We start from the raw sequence: 27416 nt of genomic DNA, 5'->3' as shown, positions 1-27416 counted from the left end.
CTTAAGGAATTACAAACAGGATTTAAAACAAAGCAAAACAGGGACTTCCCTGGTGGCGCAGTGGTTAAGAATACACCTGCCAATGCAAGGGACGCGGGTTTGAGCCCTGGTCCAGGAAGATCCCACATGCCACAGAGCAACTAAGCCCGTGTGCCACAACTACTGAGCCTGCGCTCTAGAGCCCACAAGCCACAACTACTGAGCCCATGTGCCACAACTACTGAAGCCCACGTGCCTAGAGCCCGTGCTCCACAACAAGAGAAGCCACCACAATGAGAAGCCCATGCACCGCAACGAAGAGTAGCCCCCGCTCACCACAACTAGAGAAAAGCCCGCACGCAGCAATGAAGACCCAATGCGGCCAAAAATTAATTAATTAATTATTTTTTTAAAAAAAACAAGCAAAACAAAAATCCATAACTAGACACGTAATCATGAAACTGCATAACACCCTCTAAAGAAAGAAGTGACTGGGAGTTCCCTGGTGGCCTACTGGTTAGGATTCTGGGCTTTCACTGCCTCGGCCAGAGTTCAACCCCTGGTCGGGGAACTGAGATCCCACAAGCTGTGTGGCACAGCCAAAAAAAAAAAAAAAACCAGTGACTAATAGTAGGTATAAATGAAAGGACTATAACAGAAATACAAACCTTAAATATTAGAAGAATTACAACAATAAAAATGTAGACCACATAAAGACTTTTCAAATAAATATTATATTTCACGGAATCTAAAATGCCACCACTTATAAAACATCGTTACGGGCTTCCCTAGTGGCACAGTGGTTAGGAATCTGCCTGCCAGTGCAGGGGATACGGGTTCCAGCCCTGGTCCAGGAAGATCTCACATGCCGCAGAGCAGCTAAGCCCGTGCGCCACAACTACTGAGCCTGCGCTCTAGAGTCCACGAGCCACAACTACTGAGCCCACGTGCCACAACTACTGAAGCCCACACACCTAGAGTCCGTGCTCTGCAACAAGAGAAGCCACCACAATGAGAAGCCCACGCACTGCAATGAAGAGTAGCCCCCACTCACCACAACTAGAGAAAGCCCGCGTGCAGCAAGGAAGACCCAATGTAGCCAAAAATAAATAAATTAAATAAATAAATTCTTTTTAAATTTTTTAAAAAATCATTATTTTATGTGCTGCTAAAAAAAAAACACTGTCAATTAACCTTTAACATGCCATCAACTGGAAGATACATCTTGATTTCATAAATGTTAAAATATGGGGAAACATGAGTCTAAGAATCAATAAAATGTGAAATATCAAAATAGTAAAGAAGACGTAATAAAACAGAACTGAAAGCAAATGTCATATCAATACATGTAAATGGGCTTAACTCACCTATTAAGAGGAAAAGATTTTTCAGAAGATACCACAAAGCAAAACTCAACAACATGTTGTATAAAAGAGACACATCTAAAAGAGATTCTGAAAATTAAAAATGAAAGGATAGGCAAAGTTACACGAAGCAAACGTATGCAAAAAGAAAGCAAGAGAGCTGGACTTCCTCCTCCAGACATGATTGAATAACACGAGACTAGATTTACTCTTTCACCTTAAACAACTTTTTCAAATGGGTAAAATATATGAAACAACAGTTTTCAGACCCTGGACAACAAAGAACATTAAAACAGTGATCACCCAGAGAAGGGGAAGCCTCACGCTTCCTCCCCAGAGAGGATTTCCAGGTTGTGGTGCAGGGAAAGGGTACCCAAGCAGAGCCCTGCAATCTCTCCCAGTTGAGAAGACAAAGTTCGAAGTCCAGAGAGGCCAAGGGGGCTAGATTTTGTGGGGCAGATTACCAGAGAGAGGAGAGCCGCACAGAGATTTCTGGAGATATGCAAGGGGTCTCTTTCATCAGAGTATTGATCAGTACATGCATGTAAGGTGTGCCAGTTATTGATTGATTGCCTCTCATCCCCGAATTCATGCTCTTTGACCTCTGTGAAAATTATCTGGGCCCTTTCAATATTTTAAATAGTTCTCCTTCGCAACCTGACACTGAATGAAGCTTTGTCAGTAGAGGGCGCTGGATAGACACTGCAAGAGAAAAGGGTTTTGCTTCCTGGTTGATGAATGCTCACTCCGCATGCTCCTGTTTCTTCAGCCTCAGCAACCTCTAAGGAATTAATGGATCCACTTATCATAGTAAAAGAGAGAAACAAAAGACATCAGGTGGAGGGGGATGAATAGGCAGAGTACAGAAGATTTTTAGGGCAGTGAAACTACTCTGTATGATATTATAACAATGAATACATGTCATTATACATTTGTCCAAACCCATAAAATGTACAATACCAAGAGTGAACCCTAATGTAAACTATGGACTTTGGGTGATAATGGTGTATCAATGAAGATTCATCAATTGTAACAAATGTGCCACATTCTGGTGATATCATGTGCCTCCTGATGAAAGAACACATCACTACTTTATCTTGCCAAAGAGATCAAACCTGAATCTAATCAAGCCGCTGGATCCATCTACCAATTTGAAGGAATCAGGGATAGAGGAAAATGCACCATTGTTTGGATGAGTAATACAGGAATGGACAAATGGATAGAAAGGTGATAAATCAAACACAGAAAATGCTAATTATAGAATCTAGGTGCTGGGTTTATGAGTGTCCACTATATAATTCATTCAACTGTTTGTGCATTTGAAAATGCTCACAAAAAACATTGAAAAAAGATACATAAAATGATCAAGTCTAAACTATAGCATCTAGGGATGTAGACTTGGGTGACAAAACCGTAAAAGAAACTCAAGGAAGTGATTAGGGTAAAAGTTAGGATAGTGGTTATTTTAGGGGAAGGAAGAGTGTTGGAACTGGGTAGGGACACATGGATACCTTCTGGGGTGGCTGGCCAAATTCTATTTCTTGATCTGGCTGGGGTTTACAAAGGTGTCCCCCTTATAACAAGTCATTACACTTTATATTTGTTCTGTATGGTTTTCTGTATCTGCATTTTACAACGAAAAGGTTTTTTTTAAAGTCCATATCCTTTGACCCAGCAATTACACTTACATGAATTTATCCTAAGGTCATAATTAGAAAAGAGTACACAGAGGTTTGCACAATAATAACTATCACTTATTGAGTGCCTACTATGTGTCAGACACTGCTCCAAGAACTTTACAAGTCTTATCCTATTTATCCTCACAACAATCCTATGTGGTATATATTATCCTTATTCCCATTTTACAGATGAGACTCAGAGAGGTAAAAGAATGTTCACTGCAGCATCATTAATAACAAAAATTGAAAACAGCTAATCATGATGGAATGGATAAAAAATTATGATCCATCCATACAATGGAATATTATGAAACTATTAAAAAGTATAATCATTTTCTCGTTCTTGTATTCCCTCTCTCCGTACATATGTGTGTGTATATATACATAATATACAAAATGAACATGGAAAGAAGTCCATTATAAACTTCTAAGTAAAGACAAAGAAGCAGATTACAAAAATATATATATTACAATCTCACTTAGATTAAGAAATTATGTATACATAAAAAGAATCTATTAAAATTGAGGAGGATTATATGAAGACTGTCACTTCATACTCTTTATACCTCTGTGTTGTATGAGGGTTTTACAAACATGTATTACTTTTTTTTTCCTTTTTTTTTGGCCACAACACGCGGCATGAGGGGATCCTAGTTCCCCGACCAGGGATGGAACCCAGGCCCCCTGCAGTGGAAGCTCAGAGCCTCAACCAGTGGACCACCAGGGAAGTCCCCAAACAGGTATTACTTTTGTAATCATCATGGTGGTGTTCATACAATGCTAGTGTACTTAATGAATTTAAAACTTTCTATTGATAAGACAACCATATTTGCCACTTTGATTCTAAATATCTAATTCAGCAGTTCTCAAACTTTTTTAGTCTCAGGACTCCTACTCTTAAAAAGTATGAAAAACCCTAAAGAGTTTTTGTTTATGAGGGTTATATCTACCCATAGTGACCAAATTAGAACTTAAAATGAGAAAATTTTAAAATGCAAGTGTACAGAATCACACATTCCATTAGCCTTTAGAGTGATGACATCATCACACTTCACATAGCTTCTGGAAAATTCCACTGTACACTCATGAAAGAGTGAGAGTAAAGAAGGCAAAAAACATCTTAATAGTATTATGGAAATAGTTTGACCTGGCAGACTCCCTGAAAAGTTCTCAGAGAGTCCCAGACCTCACTTTGAGAATAGGTGATATAATTATTCCTGCAAAAAAGATCAATTACACAATAAATACTATAAACAACTTTTCTGAAACTTCCCTACAGCTTTAAGTTTGCAATGGAAGGAAGTCTGCATGTAAAGGGGGGAAGGAGGAGGACATCAACATCTACCCAAAATAAATATCCTTAGGGACTTCCCTGGCAGTCCAGTGGTTAGGACTCCATGCTTCCACCGCAGTGGGCATGGGTTCAATCCCTGGTTGGGGAACTGACATCCCACATGTGGTGCAGTGCAGCCAAAAAAAAAAAAATTCCTTAAAATAAAAATGAATGAGAAAATTCTCAATAAAGCGTTCCTCTATATATAAAAGGGATGACAAAAGACAACTGCTGGTTTCACTTAACCTTGGTAATCTTAGGGTGGCAACCCACAAATGTTGATAAAAGTTACTGCTACTCTGGCCAACTGGGGCTCTTTCATCCTATTGGCCCATTTATTCTTCCCAGACCATCAAAGATGTGGTCTTTAAATGGTTCCAAAGAACCATTCCAGGGAATTCCTTGGCAGTCCAGTGGTTAGGACTCTGTGCTTTCACTGCCGAGGGCCCGGGTTCAATCCCTGATCAGGGAACTAAGATCCCGCAAGCCGGGAAGTGCGGCCAAAAAAAAAAAAAATTTCCATATAGACTTCCATATAGAGTATCAAACACAGACTATATTAATGCAAATTTCTCCTACTCATTAACTCCTGTCTTCTGTCACTTTTCCCTTACTTTAAAAGAATTATCAATTAAGCAGTTGTTTGCTGCTTTTTCTCCCACATTCCCTATGTGAATGTTTCCCACTGTGAGAAATACATATCACTGGGGATATATGAGATAATTTTAGGTAGTAGGTGAAAAAACAGTCTGTACTCTACTTTTTAATCTAGTTACTTGAAAATAGATGAATAAAATATATAAGTAGTACACTAAGCCTGTAATTTCTGTAATTTCCTTTTAAATAAATTTAAGTTAAATTATGGATAAATAGGGAGTTCCCGGGTGGCTTAGTGGTTAGGATTCTGGGCTTTCCCTGCCAGGGCCCAGTTTCAATCCCTGGTCAGGGAACTGAGATCCCGCAAGCCATGCGGCACAGCCAAAAAAAATAAATGACGGATAAATAATAATACAGGTGCCTCAGATGTGGCAAAAATCACCAAGGTGGTGCATGAATGACTGAAATTCAAGAAGCACTGCCCTTTTCTCTGGAAAGAAACAATGAAGGGTACCACCAATTAGACACCAAAACAGAAACCTGGCAGGCATCCTCTGCTCCTCTCTCCCTTCCCCTTCATCCCCACTGCTGATCCACATCGAGTCTCCCCCTTCATCCCCATTGCTGATCCATGTCAAGTCTCCACATGTAACACAGATTATAAGCAATGCTGCCCTGGTTGAGCCCTTCCATGCCCATTCAGCCTCCATGGCAGCCCCAAGACACTTCTATTACCCTAGGGCCCAGTAGAAAACAGCTTGAAAACCACAAGACAGATTTCAAAAACAGTGTGATTGGGACTTCCAAGATAAAAAGATCTGAGTTACCATCGCAACAAAAAGAATAAAATACCTAGGAACAAACCTACGTAAGGAGACAAAAGACCTGTATGCAGAAAACTATAAGATACTAATGAAAGAAATCAAAGACAACACAAACAGATGGTGAGATATACCATGTTCTTGGATTGGAAGAATCAATATTGTGAAAATGACTCTACTACCCAAAGCAATCTACAGATTCAATGCAATCCCTAACAAATTATCAATGGCAATTTTCATAGAATTAGAACAAAAAATTTTATAATTTGTATGGAAACACAAAAGACCCCAAACAGCCAAAGTAATCTTGAGAAAGAAAAACAGAGCTGGAGGAATCAGGTTCCCTGACTTCAGACTATACTACAAAGCTACAATAATCAAGACAGTATGGTACTGGCACAAAAACAGAAATATAGATCAATGGAACAGGATAGAAAGCCCAGAGATAAACCCACACACCTATGGTCACCTAATCTATGACAAAGAAGGCAAGAATATACAATGGAGAAAAGATAGTCTCTTCAATAAGTAGCACTGGGAAAACTGGACAGCTACATGTAAACGAATAACATTAGAACACTCCCTAACACCATACACAAAAACAAACTCAAAATGAATTAAAGACCTAAATGTAGGGACTCCCCTGGTGGTCCAGTGGTAAAGAATCTGCCTTACAATGCAGGGGACATGGGTTCAATCCCTGGTCAGGAAACTAAGATCCCACATGCCGCAGGGAAACTAAGCCCTCAGGCCAAAACTACTGAGCTCATGCACCTCAACTAGAGAGCCCGTGTGCCGCAAACTACAGAGCCCATGTGCCCTGGAGCCCGTGCACCACAGCTAGAGAAGAGAAAACCCACACGCCACAACTAGAGAGAAGCCTGCACGCCACAACGAAAGATCCCACATGCCCACAATGAAGAGCCCTCATGCCACAACTAACACACGGCACAGCCAAAAAATAAAATTAATTAATTAATTAAATGTTAAAAAAAAAGACCTAAATGTAAGACCGGACACTATAAAACTCTTAGAGGAAAACATAGGAAGAACACTCTGACATAAATCGCAGCAAGATCTTTTCTGACCCACCTCCTATAGTAATGAGAATAAAAACAAAAATAAACAAATGGGACCTAATGAAACTTAAAAGCTTTTGCACAGCAAAGGAAACCATAAATAAGATGAAAAGACAACCCTCAGAATGGGAGAAAATATTTGCAAATGAAGCAACTGACAAAGGATTAATCTCCAAAATATATAAACAGCTCATGCAGCTCAATATCAAAAAAACAAACAACTCAATCCACAAATGGGCAGAAGACCTAAATAGACATTTCTCCAAAGAAGACATACAGATGGCCAAGACGCACATGAAAAGATGCTCAACATCACTAATTATTCGAGAGATGCAAAACAAAACTACAATGAGGTATCACCTCACACCAGTCAGAATGGCCATCATCAAAAAAATCTACAAACAATAAATGCTGGAGAGGGTGTAGAGAAAAGGGAACCCTCTTGCACAGTTGGCAGGAATGTAAATTGATACAGCCACTATACTATGGAAAAGAGTATAGAGGTTCCTTAAAGAACTAAAAATAGAACTACCATATGACCCAGCAATCCCACTACTGGGTGTATTCAAAAAGATATATGCACCCCAATGTTCACTGCAGCACTATTTACAATAGACAGGGCATGGAAGCAACCTAAATGTTCACTGACAGATGAATGGATAAAGAAAATGTGGTACATATATACAATGGAATATTACTCAGCCATAAAAAAGAAACGAAATTGAGTTATTTCTAGTGAGGTGGATGGACCTAGAGAGTATTATACAGAGTGAAGTAAGTCAGAAAGAGAAAAACAAATATCGTATATTAACGCATATATGTGGAATCTAGAAAAATGGTACAGATGAACCTATCTGTAAAGCAGAAATAAAGACACAGACTTAGAGAACAAACAAACATATGGATACCAAGGGGGAAAGGGGACAGTGGAATGAATTGGGAGATGGGGATTGACATATATACACTATTGATACTGTGTATAAAATAGATATCTAATGAGAACCTACTGTATAGCACCTCACTGAGGTGGCTTCTCTTGCTGCAGAGCACAGGCTCTAAAAGCGCAGGCTTCAGTAGTTGTGGCTCGCGGGCTACAGAGCGCAGGCTCAGTAGTTGTGGCGCACGGGCCCAGCTGCTCTGCGGCATGTGGGATCCTCCCAGACCAGGGCTCGAACCCGAGTCGCCTGCATTGGCAGGCGGATTCTTAACCATTGCACCACCAGGGAAGCCCGGTTTATCAATTTTATCTTCTCAAAGAACCATCTTTTAGTTTCATTGATCTTTGCTACTGTTTTCTTCATTTCTGTTTTCATTTATTTCTGATCTGATCTTTATGATTTCTTTCCTTCTGCTAACTTTGGGGTTTTTTGGTTCTTCTTTCTCTAATTGCTTTAGGTGTAAGGCTATATTGTTTATTTGAGATGTTTCTTGTTTCTTGAAGTAGGATTTTATTGCTATAAACTTCCCTCTTAGAACTGCTTTTGTTGCATCCCATAGGTTTTGGGTCACTGTGTTTTCACTGTCATTTGTTTCTAGGTATTTTTTGATTTCCTCTTTGATGTCTTCAGTGATCTCTTGGTTATTTAGTAGTGTATTGTTTAGCCTCCATGTGTTTGTATTTTTTACAGTTTTTTTCGTGTAATTGATATCTAGTCTCATAGTGTTGTGATCAGAAAAGATACTTGATATGATTTCAGTTTTCTTAAATTTACCAAGACTTGATTTGTGTCCCAAGATATGATCTATCCTGAAGAATGTTCCATGAGCACTTCAGAAGAAAGTGTATTGTGTTGTTTTTGGATGGAATGTCCTATAAATATCAATGAAGTCCATCTTGTTTAATGTGTCATTTAAAGCTTGTGTTTCCTGGAGACCTTCAAGATGGTGGAGGAGTGAGACGTAGAGATCGACTTCCTCCCCACAAATACATCAGAAATACATCTACATGTGGAACAACTCCTACAGAACACCTACTGAATGCTGGCAGAAGACCTCAGACTTCCCAAAAGGCAAGAAACTCCCCACATACCTGGCCGTGTCGCTGACAGAGTCTTGGTGCTCCAGACGGGTGTCAGGCCTGAGCCTCTGAGGTGGGAGAGCCGAGTTCAGGACACTGGTCCACCAAAGACCTCCCGGTTCCACGTAATATTAAACGGCGAAAGCTCTCCAAGAGATCTCCATTACAATGCTAAGACCCAGCTCCACTCAACAACGAGCAAACTACACTGCTGGACACCCTATGCCAAACAACTAGCAAGACAGAAACACAACCCCACCCATTAGCAGAGAGGCTGCCTAAAATCATAATAAGGTCACAGACACCCCAAAACACACCACCGGACGTGGCCCTGCCCACCAGCCTCATCCTCCAGAACACAGGCACCAGTTCCCTCCACCAGGAAGCCTACACTACCCAATTCTCATATCAGACAAAATAGACTTTAAAATAAAGACTATTACAAGAGACAAAGAAGGACAGCTTTTTCTTTTGATTTTCATTTGCTGTATCATAAGATTTTACACAAACTTTTACAGCTTTCTGTCTTAAAAGAAAACTATTAAGAAAGAAAATTAAAAATATTAAGAGATTTGACTAAATTGTATAAATCAAATGTCACAAAACAAGCACTTTATCTTACAAATAAAACTTTTCTTCAGAGACTTCAGTATGCCATCATTCTCAGCACTATCTCCTCTACACTTCAGTTCATACCTAAAATGATTACAGTAGACACACACACACTGCTTTCACCACTAAACAGAAGAATTTGCCTTCTTCAGTATTATAAAAGGTGGGGTATAAAATCCATTGTAGCGGGAATTCCCTGGCGGTCCAGTGGTTAGTACTTCAGGCTTCCACCGCAGGGGACGCAGGTTCTATCCCTGGTTGGGGAACTAAGATCCCGCAAGCCGCGCAGTGCAGCCAATAAATAAATAAATAAAATCCACTGTAGCTTTCTAAAAACTACCTTGATCTACAACCCTTCACTTAAAACTGATAATAAAATTGGTTATAGTGATGGTTACACAACTCCATGAGTATACTAAAAAGCATTGAATTGGACACGTATGAGTGGGTGAATTATTTGGTATGTGAATGAGCTCTCAATAAAGCTGTTACCAAAAAAGTGATAATAAAATATTTGATACTTTTAATATGAAACCTCTTATTTACAAAGTCTAGCTACAGGAGATTATCAAGATGAAGTGCCAATACGGTTCATCAGAAAACAATAAGCAAGAATAAACAATGAAAATTTAACACTTCATATCCTGAAATCATACAAATATTAACCCTAAAATTCCTTATTGGCAACTGAACTAAACTGTCATGTTTCTTCCGTCCAAAGCACAGCATTTCTTGAAAAGGCGCACTTTTCTCTTAGGACAATGGTACTCCACAGGGGAATTGTGTGCAACTTTAATCATCGAAAAGCGAATGCCTGACACACAGACCAACGGAACACATCAATAGAGAACCCAGAAATAGACCTACACAACTAGGCCCAAGTGATTTTTTCACAAAGGTGCAAAAGCAAGTAAGTGGAGGAAGAACTGAAATTGCTGAAAAGGTCTTTCCAGCAAATGGTACTGAAGGAATTGCACACCTATAGACAAAAAAAAAAGAATTTCAACCCAGACCTCACACCTTATACAAAAAATAACTCGAAATGGATCAGACTTAAATATATAAAGTCAAATTATAAGACTTTTTGAAGAAAGTCTTCAGGACCTAAGGCTATGCAAAGTCTTCTTAGACTTGACACCAGAAGCATGATGCATAAAAGGAAAACTTGATTACTGGACCACATAAAATTTAAAACATTTGCTTTGTGAAAGACCCTATAAAGAAGAAGAAAACACAAGCCACAGACTGGGAGAAACTATTTGCAAACTACTGTTGCAATAAAGGAATCATAACTATTGATAGAATATACAAAGAATTCTGAAAACTAAACAGAAAAAGAACAGTAAATGGGCAGCATGAGGGAGCCTTGTGCTGATGGAACTATGCTGTGTATTGACTGTGCTGGTGGGTACACGAATCTGCATCTCACACACACATACACACACACACACACAAGAGTGCATGTAAAACTAGTGAAATCTGAAAAGGTCTGTGCATTGTCCAATGTCAATTCCCTGGTTTTGCTATTGTACAGTCATGCAAGATGCTACCATTGGGCAAACCTGGTTAAAGGGTACACAAGACCTCCCTGTTCATTATTTTGTAGCTTCCTGTGAATCTGTAATTATTTCAAAATAAAAAGTTGTAAAACAAGCTAACGTCTGATGTTTTCACATATATTAAAATTGATCAAATTATACACTTTCAATATGTGTAGTTTATTGTACTTCAGTTATACTTCAATGAAGTTGAGAAAAAAGAAGAAAAAAGTTAGTGCCTTCATAACCGTGACTGCTCTTGAAAACATCCTTACTCCATCCCCATATCTATTAAGATATCAAGGGCAATATCAATAGACGCTGAGAGTCCAATTACATCTACTTATATCACCCTACCCAAAATATGCAAGAACAAAAAATTAAACTTTTTTTCTTTATGAAGCAAAAATAAAACTTGAAAGGCAAAACCTTTGTGTGGAACCACCAACTACTGCAGATAGCTTAAAGAGCATATAGAGTCATCCCTCAGTATCAGTGGAGGATTGGTTCTAGAACTCCCAAGGATATCAAAATCCACAGATACCAAAATCCACCATTGCTCAAGTCCCTCATATAAAATGGTGGAGTATATGCATATAACCTACACACATCCTCCCCTAGACAGTTGACCCTTGAACAATGCAGATGTTAGGGGGCCAACCCTCCCTGATGTTGAAAATCTTACCTGTAACTTACAGTTGGCCCTCTACATAGATGGTTCCTCTGCATCAGGTTCCACATCCAGGGATTCAGCCAACCACAGATCATATATTGAAAAAAATCCAGGTATAAGTAGACCCACGCAGTTCAAACCTGTGTTGTTCAAGGGTCAACTGTACTTCATACCATCTCTACATTACTTATAATACTTAATACACAATGTAAATGCTATGTAAGTTCTAGTGTTGCTTTTGGGAACTTTCTGGAATTTTTTCCCCCGAATATTTTCGATTCCAGGTTGGTTGAATCTTCAGATGAGGAACCCTTGGATTTGGAGGGCCAACTGTATTAATGTATTCTTCTGGCAACGCCAGATTCTACCTCCTTTCCTTTTTCTTTACCTTCTTTTAAAGCAAAGACTCTGGTACAATTATGGCTGACCCTTGAACAACACAAGTTTGAACTACCCGGGTTCACTTATATGAAGATTTTTTTCAATAAATATACAGTGGGCACCCTGATTCCACGGGTTCCACATCCACAGATTCAACCAACCATGGATGGCAGACGTAAAATTTAATACACAATCCGTGGTTGGTTGAATCTGCGGATGCGGAACCTGCCTACGTGGAGGGCTGACTATGGGCTTGAGCATATGTGGATTTTGGTATCTGCAGTGAGTCCTGGAACCAATCCCCCATGGATACTGAGGGATGGCTGTATATGTAGTCAGTTTTGAGAAGATTCATTTTAAAATAAGATTTAAAATAAGATCAACTGAATAACCTCATAAGGAGATGATGTTATTCGTTCTCCAAACAGTACTTGTCCAAGATTTTCAGAAGGGCTTTTCTTTCTGGAGTCCTGACAGAAGTCAAAGAAAAAAAAAAGAAAGAGAGGTTCAAGTAAGGTAAAAAAAAAAAATCAGCAAAGAAATCAGTCCTTATAATTTATCTAGCCTCTCCACTTTTAATGGTAGATTCTTCTAAAACTATGACCCAGAATCTTTCTATTTATGATTTATAGACCTCATTATATGTTTCTCTTTAAACTGTTTAACCTCTGATAATTATGAATTCATTATTTAAAATGCTCATGGTACTGCTCTTGACTTTTGTAATGCAGCTAATCACAATCAAAAAGAAAACAACACTATTTTTAGGATTAAACTTCAAATTACATATAAGCACAAATAAGGAAACAATGGCTTAAAGTCTGTACTGATTCTAACCTGGGACATTTAGAAACTGTAATTATCAGTTCTGATCAAAGGGGAATTAAAAAACAAACACCTCCAAACACATTCCCACATACTCACAAATCAAACAGTTACTAGGTGAAAAGAATTACAATTACCTTCAAGTAAATTTGAATGTAAAATGGCTTAGGTAGAAGATAAAATAAATGGTAGGCCTCTGTAATGTTTTAAATTCTCATACTAACACCCTACATTTACACCTGGTATTTTAATGAAAATCAGACCTGATTTTATTTCTGCTTAATTAGTAGAAATAAAGTAATACCAAAGGGAACTACAATCATTTTTTCTAAGAAGTATATCATTTGTTGCTATTCTCAAATGAACGATCATACTGAATCTTATAATAACTACTCACTACTAAACTAAGCACCTTCATCCATTAAAAACCTTAGTATAAACCTACCTTAGTATTTGATATTTTAGAAATAAGATACAACTCTGCAAAGATATTTTTTCAAGTTCAAAGTGTAGTAAATTTATAATTTGCCTTTCTTAGAAAGAAAAATCAAGTATGGCAACTTCCTAATTTTTTAAGCATTTGTCTCACATTGAAAGCTCTCTATTCTAATCATTTTTTCCTGTTACGTTGATTATAAAATTACCACTACATTTCTTAATATATTCAGGGCTTTTGTTCACTAACTTTAAAAACTTAAGGCACATTTTAACACAATTATATCATAATTATGATATAAATTAATCACAATGATATCAATTATATTGGATATAATTATAATACTTACAACTTACGTATTATACTCATAAGGTAGCACAGAGTCCACTGAGTCCAGTCTATTTACAAATAGTGCTACTGATGACTACAAGAAGGGAAAAAAAATCATTAATAATACAAAGTAAAATAAGGCAGTACTTGCAAAATACATAATGAAGTAACTGAAAGGTAATTGGGTCTATTGCTCCCATCAATTTATAACTGTATAGTTATAAATTTATAACTTAGCACAGTGTTATAAATTTATAACACAGTACACTTATAAATTTTTTAAACAGTATAGCTATAAATTCATAACATTTCATTTATCTGGCATCATCGGGGTCTTTGAATACATACATTTTTCAGATACCTCAGCCATTCTTAACCTTTTTTAATTATAGAACCCTTTGAGAATAGGATGAAAGCTATGGCTCCTTGCCCCAGAAAAGCACACATATTCACCAAATTCCCTGTTCAGCTTTAAAAGGCTTCATAGGGCCTCTAGGGTCCATGGAACTCAAGTTAAGAACTTGAAATAATTAAAGCTACCAGCATAAGTGCTTTTCTTGCATTATTGTAACCATTTTTATAAGAATTATTCTAAAATACACTTCACTCTTTCCTATCTTAAACAAAACATTATGATCACAATTTAACCTTCCTTGATGACTCAGGGTCATTTTGAGCATCAATCATTGCACCTGCTTTGACTCTGTGACATCTCCAGTATCAAATGAGATGAAAACAGCTACTTACCCCAAAACTGAATGGCAAGAGATAACTATTTACACCTCTGCTACCCACACCCCCCCACCCCTACCAAAGAACATAAACTTGTTTGTAAAGAGTTTCCTTTCTTTTTGTAAAGAGTTTCTCTTTCATTTTGGCTGTCAGCTGTCATTATGCCTTTTCTCCCTTCTTTTTTTCCCCCTAATCTGGTATAGGGCAAGCCCTCAATTTGTGTAATAAATGATCAGATTTGTTAAAACTATGTGAAAAAGGCCATAAAAAAGAATGAAATTTTGCCATTTGCAACACCATGGATGGACCTGGAGGGTATTACGCTTCATAAAATAAGTTAGACAGAAAAAGACATATACTGTATGATATCACTTATATGTGGAATCTAAAAAGTAATATGAATGAATATAACAAAACAGAAACAGACTCACAGATATAGAGAACAAACTAGTGGTTACCACTGGGGAGAGGAAAGTGGGGAAGGGCAAGATAGGGGTAGGGAATTAACAGATACAAACTACTGTGTATAAAAGAAATAAGCTGCAAGGATATATCGTACAGTACAAGGAATATAACCAATATCTTGTAACTTTTAAAAATTTATTTATTTTTTATTTTTGGCTGTGTTGGGTCTTCGTTACTGCGCGCAGGCTTTCTCTAGTTGCAGCGAGCGGGGACTACTCTTCATTGCGGTGCGCAAGCTTCTCATTGCAGTGGCTTCTCTTGTTGCGAAGCACGGGCTCTAGGCGTGCGGGCTTCAGTAGTTGTGGCTCGCGGGCTCTAGAGCACAGGCTCAGTAGTTGTGGCACACGGGCTTAGTTGCTCCACGGCCTGTGGGATCTTCCCGGACCAGGGCTCGAACCCATATCCCCTGCATTGACAGGCAGATTCTTAACCACTGCGACACCAGGGAAGTCCTATAATAACTTTAAATGGAGGGAATTCCCTGGCGGTCCAGTGGTTAGGACTCAGCGCTCTCACTGCTGGAGCCCTCGGTTCCATCCCTGGTCAGAGAACTAAGGTCCCACATGCCGCACAGCAAGGCCAAAAAGAAAGCCTATGTCAAAAAGACTGTCTGAGAGCATGAAGTTAGTTCATGAACATTATAACATCTCTTCTGGCTCTTCACAGGACGTTTTTGCTTACTTCCCTGGATCTCAGCTGTGTTCTTGATAATTTACCAGACAGGATTTTTTAAATCACTAAAACAGCAGAACTTGGGTAATCCTTTATTCTTTTTCAAAATTTCATACCCTGCTTTTTAAAAAATTGAACATCTGCTATCATCTATACCATGTGGTTAGATTTTTCTTTTTTAAAGACAAGGACATGGAAAGTTATCTCACTTGGGAACACATGTAAATAACCTTACTATAACTCTGTAAACAAGAGAATTGGATCTACACTTAGTGAAATCTAATCAGAAATTTAGCAATAGCAACATATATGAGTTATAGTTTTATAAAGGTGAATAGGCAAAGGTTTCTAAAGGACAGCAGATAATTAAAGATAATAGTTCTCATCTAGAGTCCCAAAACTGACAAAGTACATAAGATTTCAACTATATTTTAAAATGCGGGACTTCCCTGGTGGCACAGTGGTTAAGAATCCGCCTGCCAATGCAGGGGACACGGGTTCGAGCCCTGTTCGGGGAAGATCCCACATGCCACGGAGCAACTAAGCCTGTGCACCACAACTACTGAGCCTGCCCTCTAGAGCCCACAAGCCACAACTACTGAGCCCACGTGCCACAACTACTGAAGCCCGCATGCCTAGAGCCCATGCTCTGCAACAAAGAGTAGCCCCCATTCGCCGCAACTAGAGAAAGCCCGCATGCAGCAACAAAGACCCGAGGCAGCCATAAATAAATAAATACATAGATAAATAAATAAAATTTTAAACAAAAGAAAACTGTTAATGTTCAACTTAATATAAAAATCAGCAAAGGATATACAGATAGTTCACAGAAAATACAACTGGCTTTTAATTACATGAAAAGATTCTCAATAAAGATTCCTAATAAAAGCAATGCAAATTACAACCACAACACACAATTTTTCACCTATTGGATTGGCAAAGATCTAAAACTTTGATAACACACTGTTGTCAAACTGTGGAGAAACAGGCACTCTAACACACTGCCGGTGGGAGTGCAAATTAACACAACCTCCATGGAGGGCAATTTGGCACTATCAAACTTGTTAAGTGCAGTGGGGGAGGGATAAATTAGGAGTATGGGATTAACAGATACACACTACTATATATAAAATAGATAAACGACAAGGACCTACTGTATAGCACAGGGAGCTATATTCAATATCTTGTAATAACCTATAATGGAAAAGAATCTGAAAAAGAATATATATATATATTTATATATATATATATATACATACATATGAATCACTTTGCTGTACACCTGAAACTAACATAATATTGTAAATCAACTATACTTCAATAAAGAAAAAATTGTTAAGAACATATGTTCTTTGACCCAGCAATTCCATTCCTAGAATTTATTCTACAGATATATTCCCACGTGCAGCAATGGTTGGTAAGATCAAGAGAATGGAAACAAGCTAAATACATAAATAAGGGAGTATGTATATCAGTTATAGCACATCCTTATAATGGAATACTATGCAACCATTAAAAAAGAATAAGGATGTTTCTTACGCAATTAAATAAAACAATCTCCAAGTTTATTGTTAAATGAACAAAGGAACATGACATGAGAACAGTATGCTACCATATGTGTAAAAAGGGGGGAAGGAAAAAAGAATATAAAAACATATTTGTATATTCACAAAAAGAAAGATTCTCAAGAAACTGGTGCCCTCCAGGGAGGTGTACTTATGTGACTAAAGGACCCAGATAGATGAGACATTCAGAGAAATCCTCTCATCTGCCTGTGTCCTTGCATATTATTCTAAGTGGGATCACTACAATCAAGAAGGATAAACATTTTTGTAGACTTTGATACATATTTCAAATTACTTTCCAAAGCGTTCGAGTTTAACCATTAAACCAAGCTAAATGCTATCACAAGGCAGAAAACAGACAAATCCAAGAGGAGGGACATTCCACAAGAAAAACAGACTGGTCCCTTTTATAAGTCACTGTTATGAAAAGAAAAGGGGAAAAACGTGCTTGATTTAAAAAGCCATAAGAATATAACAAACAGATGCAATTTGTGGTCCTAGATTGGATTCTGGCTTGGATAGTTCAGGGATAGCTGGGGAAATCTGACTGTGAACTGGGTAATAGATGAGATTTTAAAAGGTATTGATGTGGAAAGATGGAGTTGTTAACAGAAAAGTGCAGGTTACAAAATAACATGTATACTATGATTTTATTTTGGTAAAAAAAATGCATGTGGACTCTCATTCATTGCTGGTGGGAATGCAAAATGGTACAGCACTGTGGAAGACAGTTTGGCACTTTTTCACAAAACTAAACATACTCTTACCATACGAGTCCAGAAATTTTGCTCCTTGGTATTTACTTAAAGGAGCTGAAAACTTATGTAAACACAAAAACCTATACACAATGTTTATAGCAGCTTTATTCATCATTGTCAGAACTTGGAAGCAACCAAGGTGTCCTTTAGCAAGTGAATAGATGAATGTATGTACTATGGTACATCTAGACAATGAAATATTATTCAGTACTAAAAACAAATGAGCTAGACCCCCATGAAAAGACATGGAGGAGCCTTTCATCATATTGCTATGGGAAAGATGCCAATCTGAAAAGGCTACGCACTGTATGATTCCAACTATATGACATTCTGGAAAAGGCAGAACGATAGAGACAATAAATACATCACTGGTTGCCATGGGTTAAAGGGAAGTTGGGATGAATAAACAGAGAACATAGAGGACTTTTAGGGCAGTGAAATTACTCTGTAGGATACTATAATAATGGATACACGTCATTATACATTTGTCCAAACTCATAGGATGTACAACACCAAGATTGAACTGTAATGTAAACTATGGACTATAGGTGATAACGACGATTCAGTGTAGGCCCACCAATTGTAACAAATGTCCCACTGTGGTGGGGGATGTTGACAATGGGGAAGGCGATGCATGTGTGGAGGCAGGGGTATACGGTAACTCTATACTCTGCTGAATTTTGCTGCAAACCTAAAACTACTCTAAAAAATCAAGTCTATTCAAAGTACAAATCTGGATATGAATATGTATTTTTTAAAATCTAGAATATATTCTAAGGTATCAACAATGCCAATTTTCTAGTTGTTAGAAATGTTTTTCTTTCCTTATTTTTGCCTATCTGCCTTTTATAACCATCTTCCATTCATGTTATTGCTTTTGTAATAGTAAAACTTTAAAAACTAATTTAAAAAAAAGAAATCAAGGGCCTGGACACTACCGAATTAGGGAAGTTTGGAGTGTTAAACATAAAAATGAGAGACTCACCAAAGGAAAGAAGGTGCAATCTCAGAATAAAAAGTAGAACACATGGGTGGGGCTAATGGTGGACTCTGGAAGGGCACACGTCAAGGAGTACTTCCCAGAACTTCTGCTGCCAGTGTCCTTGCCCCCGCAGTGAGCCACAGCCACCCCCCGCCTCTGCAGGAGACCTGCCAACAGTAGCAGCCGTGTGGATGACAGGGTTTTGGTGCTCTGGCCGGGTGTCAGGCCTGTGCCTCTGAGGTGGGAGGGGAGAGATCAGGACATTGGTCCACCAGAGACACCACCGCTCCACGTAATATCAAATGGTGAAAGCTCTCCCAGAGATCTCCATCTCAATGCTAAGACCCAGTTCCATTCAACAACCAGCAAGCTACAGTGCTGGACACCCTATACCAAACAACTAGCAGGACAGGAACGCAACACCACCCGTTAGCAGAGAGGCTGTCTAATATCAAACTAACGCTCACAGACACCCCAAAACACACCACCAGATGCAGTCCTGCCCACCAGAAAGACAAGATCCAGCCTCATCCTCCAGAACACAGGCACTAGTCCCCTCCACCAGGAAGCCTACACAACCCACTGAACCAACCTTACCCACTGAGGGCAGACATCAAAAACAATGGGAATATGAACTGGCAGCCTGCAAAAAAGGAGACCCCAAACACAGTAAGTTAAGCAAAATGAGAAAACAGAGAAATGCACAGCAGATGAAGGAGCAAGGTAAAAACTCACCAGACCAAACAAATGAAGAGGAAATAGGCAGTCTACCTGAAAAAGAATTCAGAGTAATGATAGTAAAGATGATCCAAAATCTTGGAAATAGAATGGAGAAAAGACAACAAATGTTTAACAGGGAGCTAGAAGAACTAAACAGCAAACAAACAATGATGAACAACACAATAAATGAAATTAAATATTCTCTAGAAGGAATCAATAGCAGAATAACTGAGGCACAGGAAAGGAAAAGTGACCTGGAAGATAAAATGGTGGAAATAACTACCACAGAGCAGAATAAAGAAAAAAGAGTGAAAAGAATTGAGGACAGTCTCAGAGACCACTGGGACAACATTAAACACACCAACATTCGAATTCTAGGGGTCCCAGAAGAAGAAGAGAAAAAGAAAGGGTCTGAGAAAATCTTTGAGGGATTATAGTTGAAAACTTCCCTAATATGGGAAAGGAAATACTCAATCAAGTCCAGGAAGCGCAGGGAGTCCCATACAGGATAACTCCAAGGAGAAACACGCCGAGACACATATTAATCAAACTATCAAAAATTAAATACAAAGAAAAAATATGAAAAGGAGCAAGGGAAAACAACAAATAACATACAAGGGAATCCCCATAAGGATAACAGCTGGTCTTTCAACACAAACTCTGCAAGCCAGAAGGAAGTGGCAGGACATATTTAAAGTGATGAAAGGGAAAAACCTACAACCAAGATTACTCTACCCAGCAAGGATCTCATTCAGATTCGATGGAGAAATTAAAACCTTTACAGACAAGCAAAAGCTAACACAATTCAGCACCACCAAACCTTTACAACAAAGGCTAAAGGAACTTCTCTAGGCAGGAAACACAAGAGAAGGAAAAGAACTACAATAACAAACCCAAAACAATTAAGAAAATGGTAGTAGGAACATACATATCAATAACTACCTTAAATGTAAATGGATTAAATGCTCCAACCAGAAGACATAGACTGGCTGAATGAATACAAAAACAAAACACATATATATGCTGTCAACAAGAGATCCACTTCAGACCTAGGGACACATACAGACTGAAAGTGAGGGGATGGAAAAAGATATTCCATGCAAATGGAAATCAAAAGAAAGCTGGAGGAGCAATTCTCATATCAGACAAAATAGACTTTAAAATAACACTATTACAAGAGAAAAAGACAGACAGTATATAATGATCAAGGGATCAATCCAAGAAGAAGATATAACAGTTGTAAATATTTATGCATCCAACATAGGAGGACCTCAGTACATAAGGCAAATGCTAACAGCCATAAAAGGGGAAATCAACAGTAACACAATAATAATAGGGGACTTTAACACCCCACTTTCACCAAAGCACAGATCATCCAAAATGAAAATAAATAAGGAAGCACAAGCTTAAATGAAACATTAAACAATGAGGACTTCATTGATATTTATAGGACATTCAATCCAAAAACAACAGAATACACTTTCTTCTCAAGTGCTCATGGAACATTCTCCAGGATAGATCATATCTTGGGTCACAAATCAAGCGCCTGTAAATTTAAGAAAAATGAAATCGTATCAAGTATCTTTTCCGACCACAACGCTATGAGACTAGATATCAATTACATGAAGAAAACTGTAAAAAATACAAACACATGGAGGCTAAACAATATGCTACTAAATAACCAAGACATAACTGAAGAAATCAAAGAGGAAATCAAAAAATACCTAGAAACAAATGACAATGAAAACACGATGACCCAAGACCTATGGGATGCAGCAAAAGCAGTTCTAAGAGGGACGTTTATAGCAATACAATCCTGCCTCAAGAAACAAGAAACATTTCAAATAAGCAACCTAACCTTACACCTAAAGCAATTAGACAAAGAAGAACAAAAAAACCCCAAAGTTAGCAGAAGGAAAGAAATCATAAAGATCAGATCAGAAATAAATGAAAAAGAAATGAAGGAAATGATAGCAAAGATCAATAAAACTAAAAGCTGGTTCCTTGAGAAGATAAACAAAACTGATAAACCATTAGCCAGATTCATCAAGAGAAAAAGGGAGAAGACGAAATTCAATAGAATTAGAAATGAAAAAGGAGAAGTAACAACTGACACTGCAGAAATACAAAGGATCATGAGAGATGACTACAGGCAACTATATGCCAATAAAATGGACAACCTGGAAGAAATGGACAAATTCTTAGAAAAGCACAACCTTCCGAGACTGAACCAGGAAGAAATAGAAAATATAAGCAGACAAATCACAAGGGCTGGAATTGAAACTGTGATTAAAAATCTTCCAACAAACAAAAGCCCAGGACCAGATGGCTTCACAGGCAAATTCTATCAAACATTTAGAGAAGAGCTAACACCTAAACTTCTCAAACTCTTCCAAAATATAGCAGAGGGAGGAACACTCCCAAACTCATTCTACGAGGCCACCATCGCCCTGATACCAAAACCAAACAAAGATGTCACACAAAAAGAAAACTATAGTATCACTGATGAACACAGATACAAAAATCCTCAACAAAATACTAGCAAACAGAATCCAACAGCATATTAAAAGGATCATACACCATGATCAAGTGGGGTTTATCGCAGGAATGCAAGGATTCTTCAATATACGCAAATCAATCAATGTGATACACCATATTAAAAAATTGAAGAAGAACCATATGATCATCTCAGCAGATGCAGAAAAAGCTTTCAACAAAATTCAACACCCATTTATGATAAAAACCCTCCAGAAAGTAGGCATAGAGGGAACTTACCTCAACATAATAAAGGCCATATATGACAAACCCACAGCCAACATCGTTCTCAATGGTGAAAAACTGAAACCATTTCCACTAAGATCAGGAACAAGACAAGGTTGCCCACTCTCACCACTATTATTCAACATAGTTTTGGAAGTCTTAGCCACAGCAATCAGAGAAGAAAAGAAATAAAAGGGATCCAAATTGGAAAAGAAGAAGTAAAACTGTCACTTTTTGCAGATGACATGATACTATACATAGAGAATCCTAGAGATGCTACCAGAAAACTACTAGAGCTAATCAATGAATTTGGTAAAGTAGCAGGATACAAAATTAATGCACAGAAATCTCTTGCATTCCTATACACTAATGATGAAAAATCTGAAAGAAAAATTAAGGAAACACTCCCATTTACCACTGCAACAAAAAGAATAAAATACCTAGGAATAAACCTACCTAAGGAGACAAAACACCTGTATGCAGAAAACTATAAGACACTGATGAAAGAAATTAAAGATGATTCAAACAGATGGAGAGATATACCATGTTCTTGGATTGGAAGAATCAACATTGTGAAACTGACTCTTCTACCCAAAGCAATCTACAGATTCAATGCAATCCCTATCAAACTACCAATGGCATTTTTCACAGAACTAGAACAAAAAATTGCACAATTTGTATGGCAACACAAAAGACCCCACATAGCCAAAGTAATCTTGAGAAAGAAAAATGGAGCTGTAGGAATCAGGCTCCCTGACTTCAGACTATTCTACAAAGCTACAGTAATCAAGACAGTATGGTCCTGGCACAAAAACAGAAATATAGATCAATGGAACAGGATAGAAAGCCCAGGGATAAACCCATGCACATGTGGTCACCTTATCCTTGATAAAGGAGGCAGAATATACAATGGAGAAAAGACAGCCTCTTCAATAAGTGGTGCTGGGAAAACTGGACAGTTACATGTAAAAGAATGAAATTAGAACACTCCCTAACACCATACACAAAAATAAACTCAAAATGGATTAAAGACTTAAATGTAAGGCCAGACACTATAAAACTGTTAGAGGAAAACATAGGCAGAACACCCTATGACATAAATCACAGCAAGATCCTTTTTGACCCACCTCCTAGAGAAATGGAAATAAAAACAAAAATAACCAAATGGGACCTAATGAAACCTAAAAGCTTTTGCACAGCAAATGAAACCATAAACAAGACCAAAAGACAACCCTCAGAATGGGAGAAAATATTTGCAAACGAAGCAACTGACAAAGGATTAATCTCCAAAATTTATAAGCAGCTCAATATCAAAAAAACAAACAACCCAGTCCAAAACTGGGCAGAAGACCTAAATAGACATTTCTCCAAAGAAGATATACAGATGGCCAACAAACACATGAAAGGACGTTGAACATCACTAATCATTAGAGAAATGCAAATCAAAACTACAATGAGGTATCACCTCACACCAGTCAGAATGTCCATCATCAAAAAATCTATAAACAATAAACGCTGGAGAGGATGTGGAGAAAAGGGAACCCTCCTGCACTGTTGGTGGGAATGTATATTGATACAGCTACTATGGAGAACAGTATGGAGGTTCCTTAAAAAACTAAAAATAGAACTACCATACGACCCAGCACTCCCACCACTGGGCATATTCCCTGAGAAAACCATAATTCAAAAAGAGTCATGTACCACAATGTTCATTGCAGCTCTATTTACAATAGCCAGGACATGGAAGCAACCTAAGTGTCCATCGACAGATGAATGGATAAAGAAGATGTGGCACATATATACAATGGAATATTACTCAGCCATAAAAAGAAACGAAATTGAGTTATTTGTAGTGAGGTGGATGGACCTAGAGTCTGTCATACAGAGTGAAGTAATCAGAAAGAGAAATACAAATACTGTATGCTAACACATATACATGGAATCTAAAAAAAAAAAAAAAGGTTCTGAAGAACCTAGGGGCAAGACAGGAATAAAGATGCAGACATAGAGAATGGACTTGAGGACACGGGGAGGGGGAAGGGTAAGCTGGGATGAAGTGAGAGAGTGGCAGGGACATATATACACTACCAAATGTAAAATAGATAGCTAGTGGGAAGCAGCCGCATAGCACAGGGAGATCAGCTTGATGCTGTGTCCACCTAGAGGGGTGGGACAGGAAGGGTTGGAGGGAGACGCAAGAGGGAGGAGATATGGGGATATATGTATATGTACAGCTGATTCACTTTGTTATAAAGCAGAAACTAACACACCATTGTAAAGCAATTATACTCCAATATAGATGTTAAAAAAAAAAAAGTAGAACACATTTAGGCTGGCAAGTAGCTGCCTAAAAATAAAAGAGCTTACAGAAAAGAAATTCCAGGACTTCACTGGTCGTGCAGTTGTTAAAAATCCGCCTGCCAATGCAGGGGACACGGGTTCGAGCCCTGGTCCGGGAAGATCCCACATGCTGCAGAGGAACTAAGCCCGTGCACCACAACTACTGAGCCTGTGCTCTAGAGCCCACGAGCCACAACTACTGAGCCCATGTGCCACAACTACTGAGCCCACGCACCTAGAGCCCGTGCTCCACAACAATGAGAAGCCCACTCACCACAAGGAAGAGCAGACTCCGCTCGCTGCAACTAGAGAAAGCTCGCGTGCAGCAACGAAGACCCAACGAAGGAAGGAAGGAAGGAAGAAAGAAAAGAAAAGAAAGAAATTCGTTAAAGATTTTATTTCTTTGCTAGGAAGCCTGCTGAAATAAAGAGCCAGGACTAGGTATTACCAGTCAGAGAAAAGGCAGGTGTAAAATAATTTTTAAATGCTATTTCTTAGTTACACATATTTGACAAGATGATGGCTCAAAACACCACCATCAATACTTCTCACAGGAAAAGGCAAGCTCCAGGATTAAGAGCAAGTTTGCTGCACCTAGAACTGGCCTCTAAAAACCCCAACTTTCAACTTGGCTAAGTCTATAGTCAAACCACACCCCGCACTGTTCTCAACTCTGTAATGCCTCTGTGGTTCCTTCTAAGAGAACGTTACCCCACACACTCGACTGGGCAACCTGAGGCCAGAAAATAAGTCTTACTATTCATTAATACTTTTTGAATTGATTACTTGCAAAAAATTTTTTTAGAGTGAGTTTACAGTTACAAAAACTAGACTGTCAAGGAAGGGAGTCAAAAAATTATCGGGGTTTGGTGGACATGCGGAAGAGGAATTGTGCCAGAAATCTCTGGCTAGAGAAAACTCATAATGATAATGGTTACCATTTATTTAAGGCTTACCAGGTGCCAGGTGTTTTTGTCAGTGCTTTTCATACGTTGTCTCATTTTATTCTCACAAGTCTGAGAGGTAAACAATATTATCTTGCTGTTTGTGGAGAGGGCCCAGGAGAAACCAACGTGAATTAACAAGAATTAAGGAGGTAAAAGTTTGAGACCACAGGAGTGAGGGGTGACAGAAACATGGTGGGACTATATCTAAGGAAGACCTAGTGAGTGTGTGAGTCTTGAAAGGCAGATTATATTCAGTATAAGGGGGACAGTAGGGAGGGGAAGTGGGAGAGAGGGAGCCGACACAGAGTAGGAGAGGAAGGAACCTTCGAGCGGGAGGGGGGAGGGGAGGAGCTATGATGGAGGAGGAGCTAAGAGAGAGGTGGAGGAGCAGCCAATTGGAAGGGGGAAGAGATAGGAACCGAGGGGAGGGGGAGTGGCTGAGAGGGAGTAGGCGGGACAGAGCAGGAGCAGGAACTAGACGGACCAAGATAAGAGAAGAGGGCGGGGCCGAGAGGGAGGGGGGAGCCTAGAGGAAAGAGGGGAAGGGAAGGGGCGGAGTCGAGAGGGAGTGGAAAGGAAGAAGCCAGAGACCGCGGGCAAGGAGCGGAGAGAAAAACGTAAAAGGAGGAGCTGTGAGGTGGACGGAGGAGAAGCTGAGAGGGAGTTACAGGAGAAGAGACGATGGGGGAGGAGCCAAGAGGGAGGGAAAGAGGATCAGGGAAAAAGAGAGGTCCGGATCCGCCAAGTGCGAGGCTCAGCGATTGAGACCCTGAAACACACCCACAGAGGGGGCTTTGGCATTCCGGGTCAGAGTCTGAGAGCTCCCAGCACTGGTCGGCCCCGGTGTGCCCCATACCGCAACCCGAAGCCTCCCCTCACATCTCACTTCCTCCCTCTAGTCCTCACCTTGCAGGTAGCAGTCTCGGTCTGCCTCGCAGAAGTTGACCGGAGCCAACCCGGGAAGATAAAAAGCCGCGCAGCGGGCGGTCTTAAGCACCGGGAGCAGCCCCAGCCCCAGCAGCCACCTGAGGCCGGGGAGGGTGGACCACAGGCGACAGAGCTTGGTTCCCAGGCGGAAACCACGAGTACACATTTTAGGAGCCAGTTCAGCGCTTGAGGACATACACCATGGGCGAGATCGGAACCAGTGGAGGGGAGAAGCGGAAATGATAAGGAAGAACCGTGGACGGACAGGGAAAAGCTGAGACCGGCTGGTGGGACTAGAACTCCAGGGAAGGCCACTTGTTCGGGCGAGACATTGGCTTGGAGCCCGGTGGCTAGACGGCCTGGCTGGCTTTGTGAGCGCGCGGAGTACGCATGCGTGCGGGTCCCCGCCACGCCTTCCACCGCCCCTCACCCCTCCTCCCTTCCCCCGCCACCTCTCTCTCCTCCCAGCGTCCCCAGCCCAGCACTTTCCCGCGGCTCTGGCGGTTCCTCGCGCGCAGCCTTCAGAGCTGCCTCGCGGTGTCCGGGGGGCGGGGGGGAGGGGGCAAGCAGCCTGAGAGGTTTCAACTTCCCAGCATCACAGAGTCGCGTCCTCCTGATTTTGCCTATCTTAGTACCAATAGCAGGGTTACCGCCCCGCCATCTTCAGTTCTTGCTGCCAGGGTGGGCGGAGGGGAATTCCTGGGCATTGCTGCCCAGTGTGGTGGTTATAAGGCGCTTGAAATGCAGCTAGTCCGAAACTGATATCTGGAAGTGTACATTGTACAACAGGTTTCAAAGAATTTGCATGGTAAAAAGAATGCAAAACCTCTCCAACTTCATATTGATTACATGTTGAAATAATATTTGGAGTCTCTTACATTAAA

General features: G+C 39.5%; 1 protein-coding gene across 1 annotated transcript in view; it reads right to left on the bottom strand.

Annotated features, from left to right (window-relative positions):
* The window catches only part of LOC130706313 (transmembrane 9 superfamily member 2-like), an 81735-nt gene extending 54961 nt beyond the window's left edge, over positions 1–26774 (bottom strand). Inside the window, 6 exon segments of the mRNA XM_057537704.1 lie at positions 9335–9387; positions 10717–10747; positions 12466–12559; positions 13691–13758; positions 26274–26374; positions 26512–26774. Coding sequence (XP_057393687.1) covers positions 9335–9387; positions 10717–10747; positions 12466–12559; positions 13691–13758; positions 26274–26374; positions 26512–26728 — 564 coding nt within the window. The 5' untranslated portion in view covers positions 26729–26774.
* Positions 26775–27416: the final 642 nt, after the last annotated feature.

This window comes from Balaenoptera acutorostrata, chromosome X (genome assembly GCF_949987535.1).
Source record: "Balaenoptera acutorostrata chromosome X, mBalAcu1.1, whole genome shotgun sequence".
NCBI lineage: Eukaryota > Metazoa > Chordata > Mammalia > Artiodactyla > Balaenopteridae > Balaenoptera > Balaenoptera acutorostrata.
This window is presented reverse-complemented; position numbering and strand designations above follow the sequence as displayed.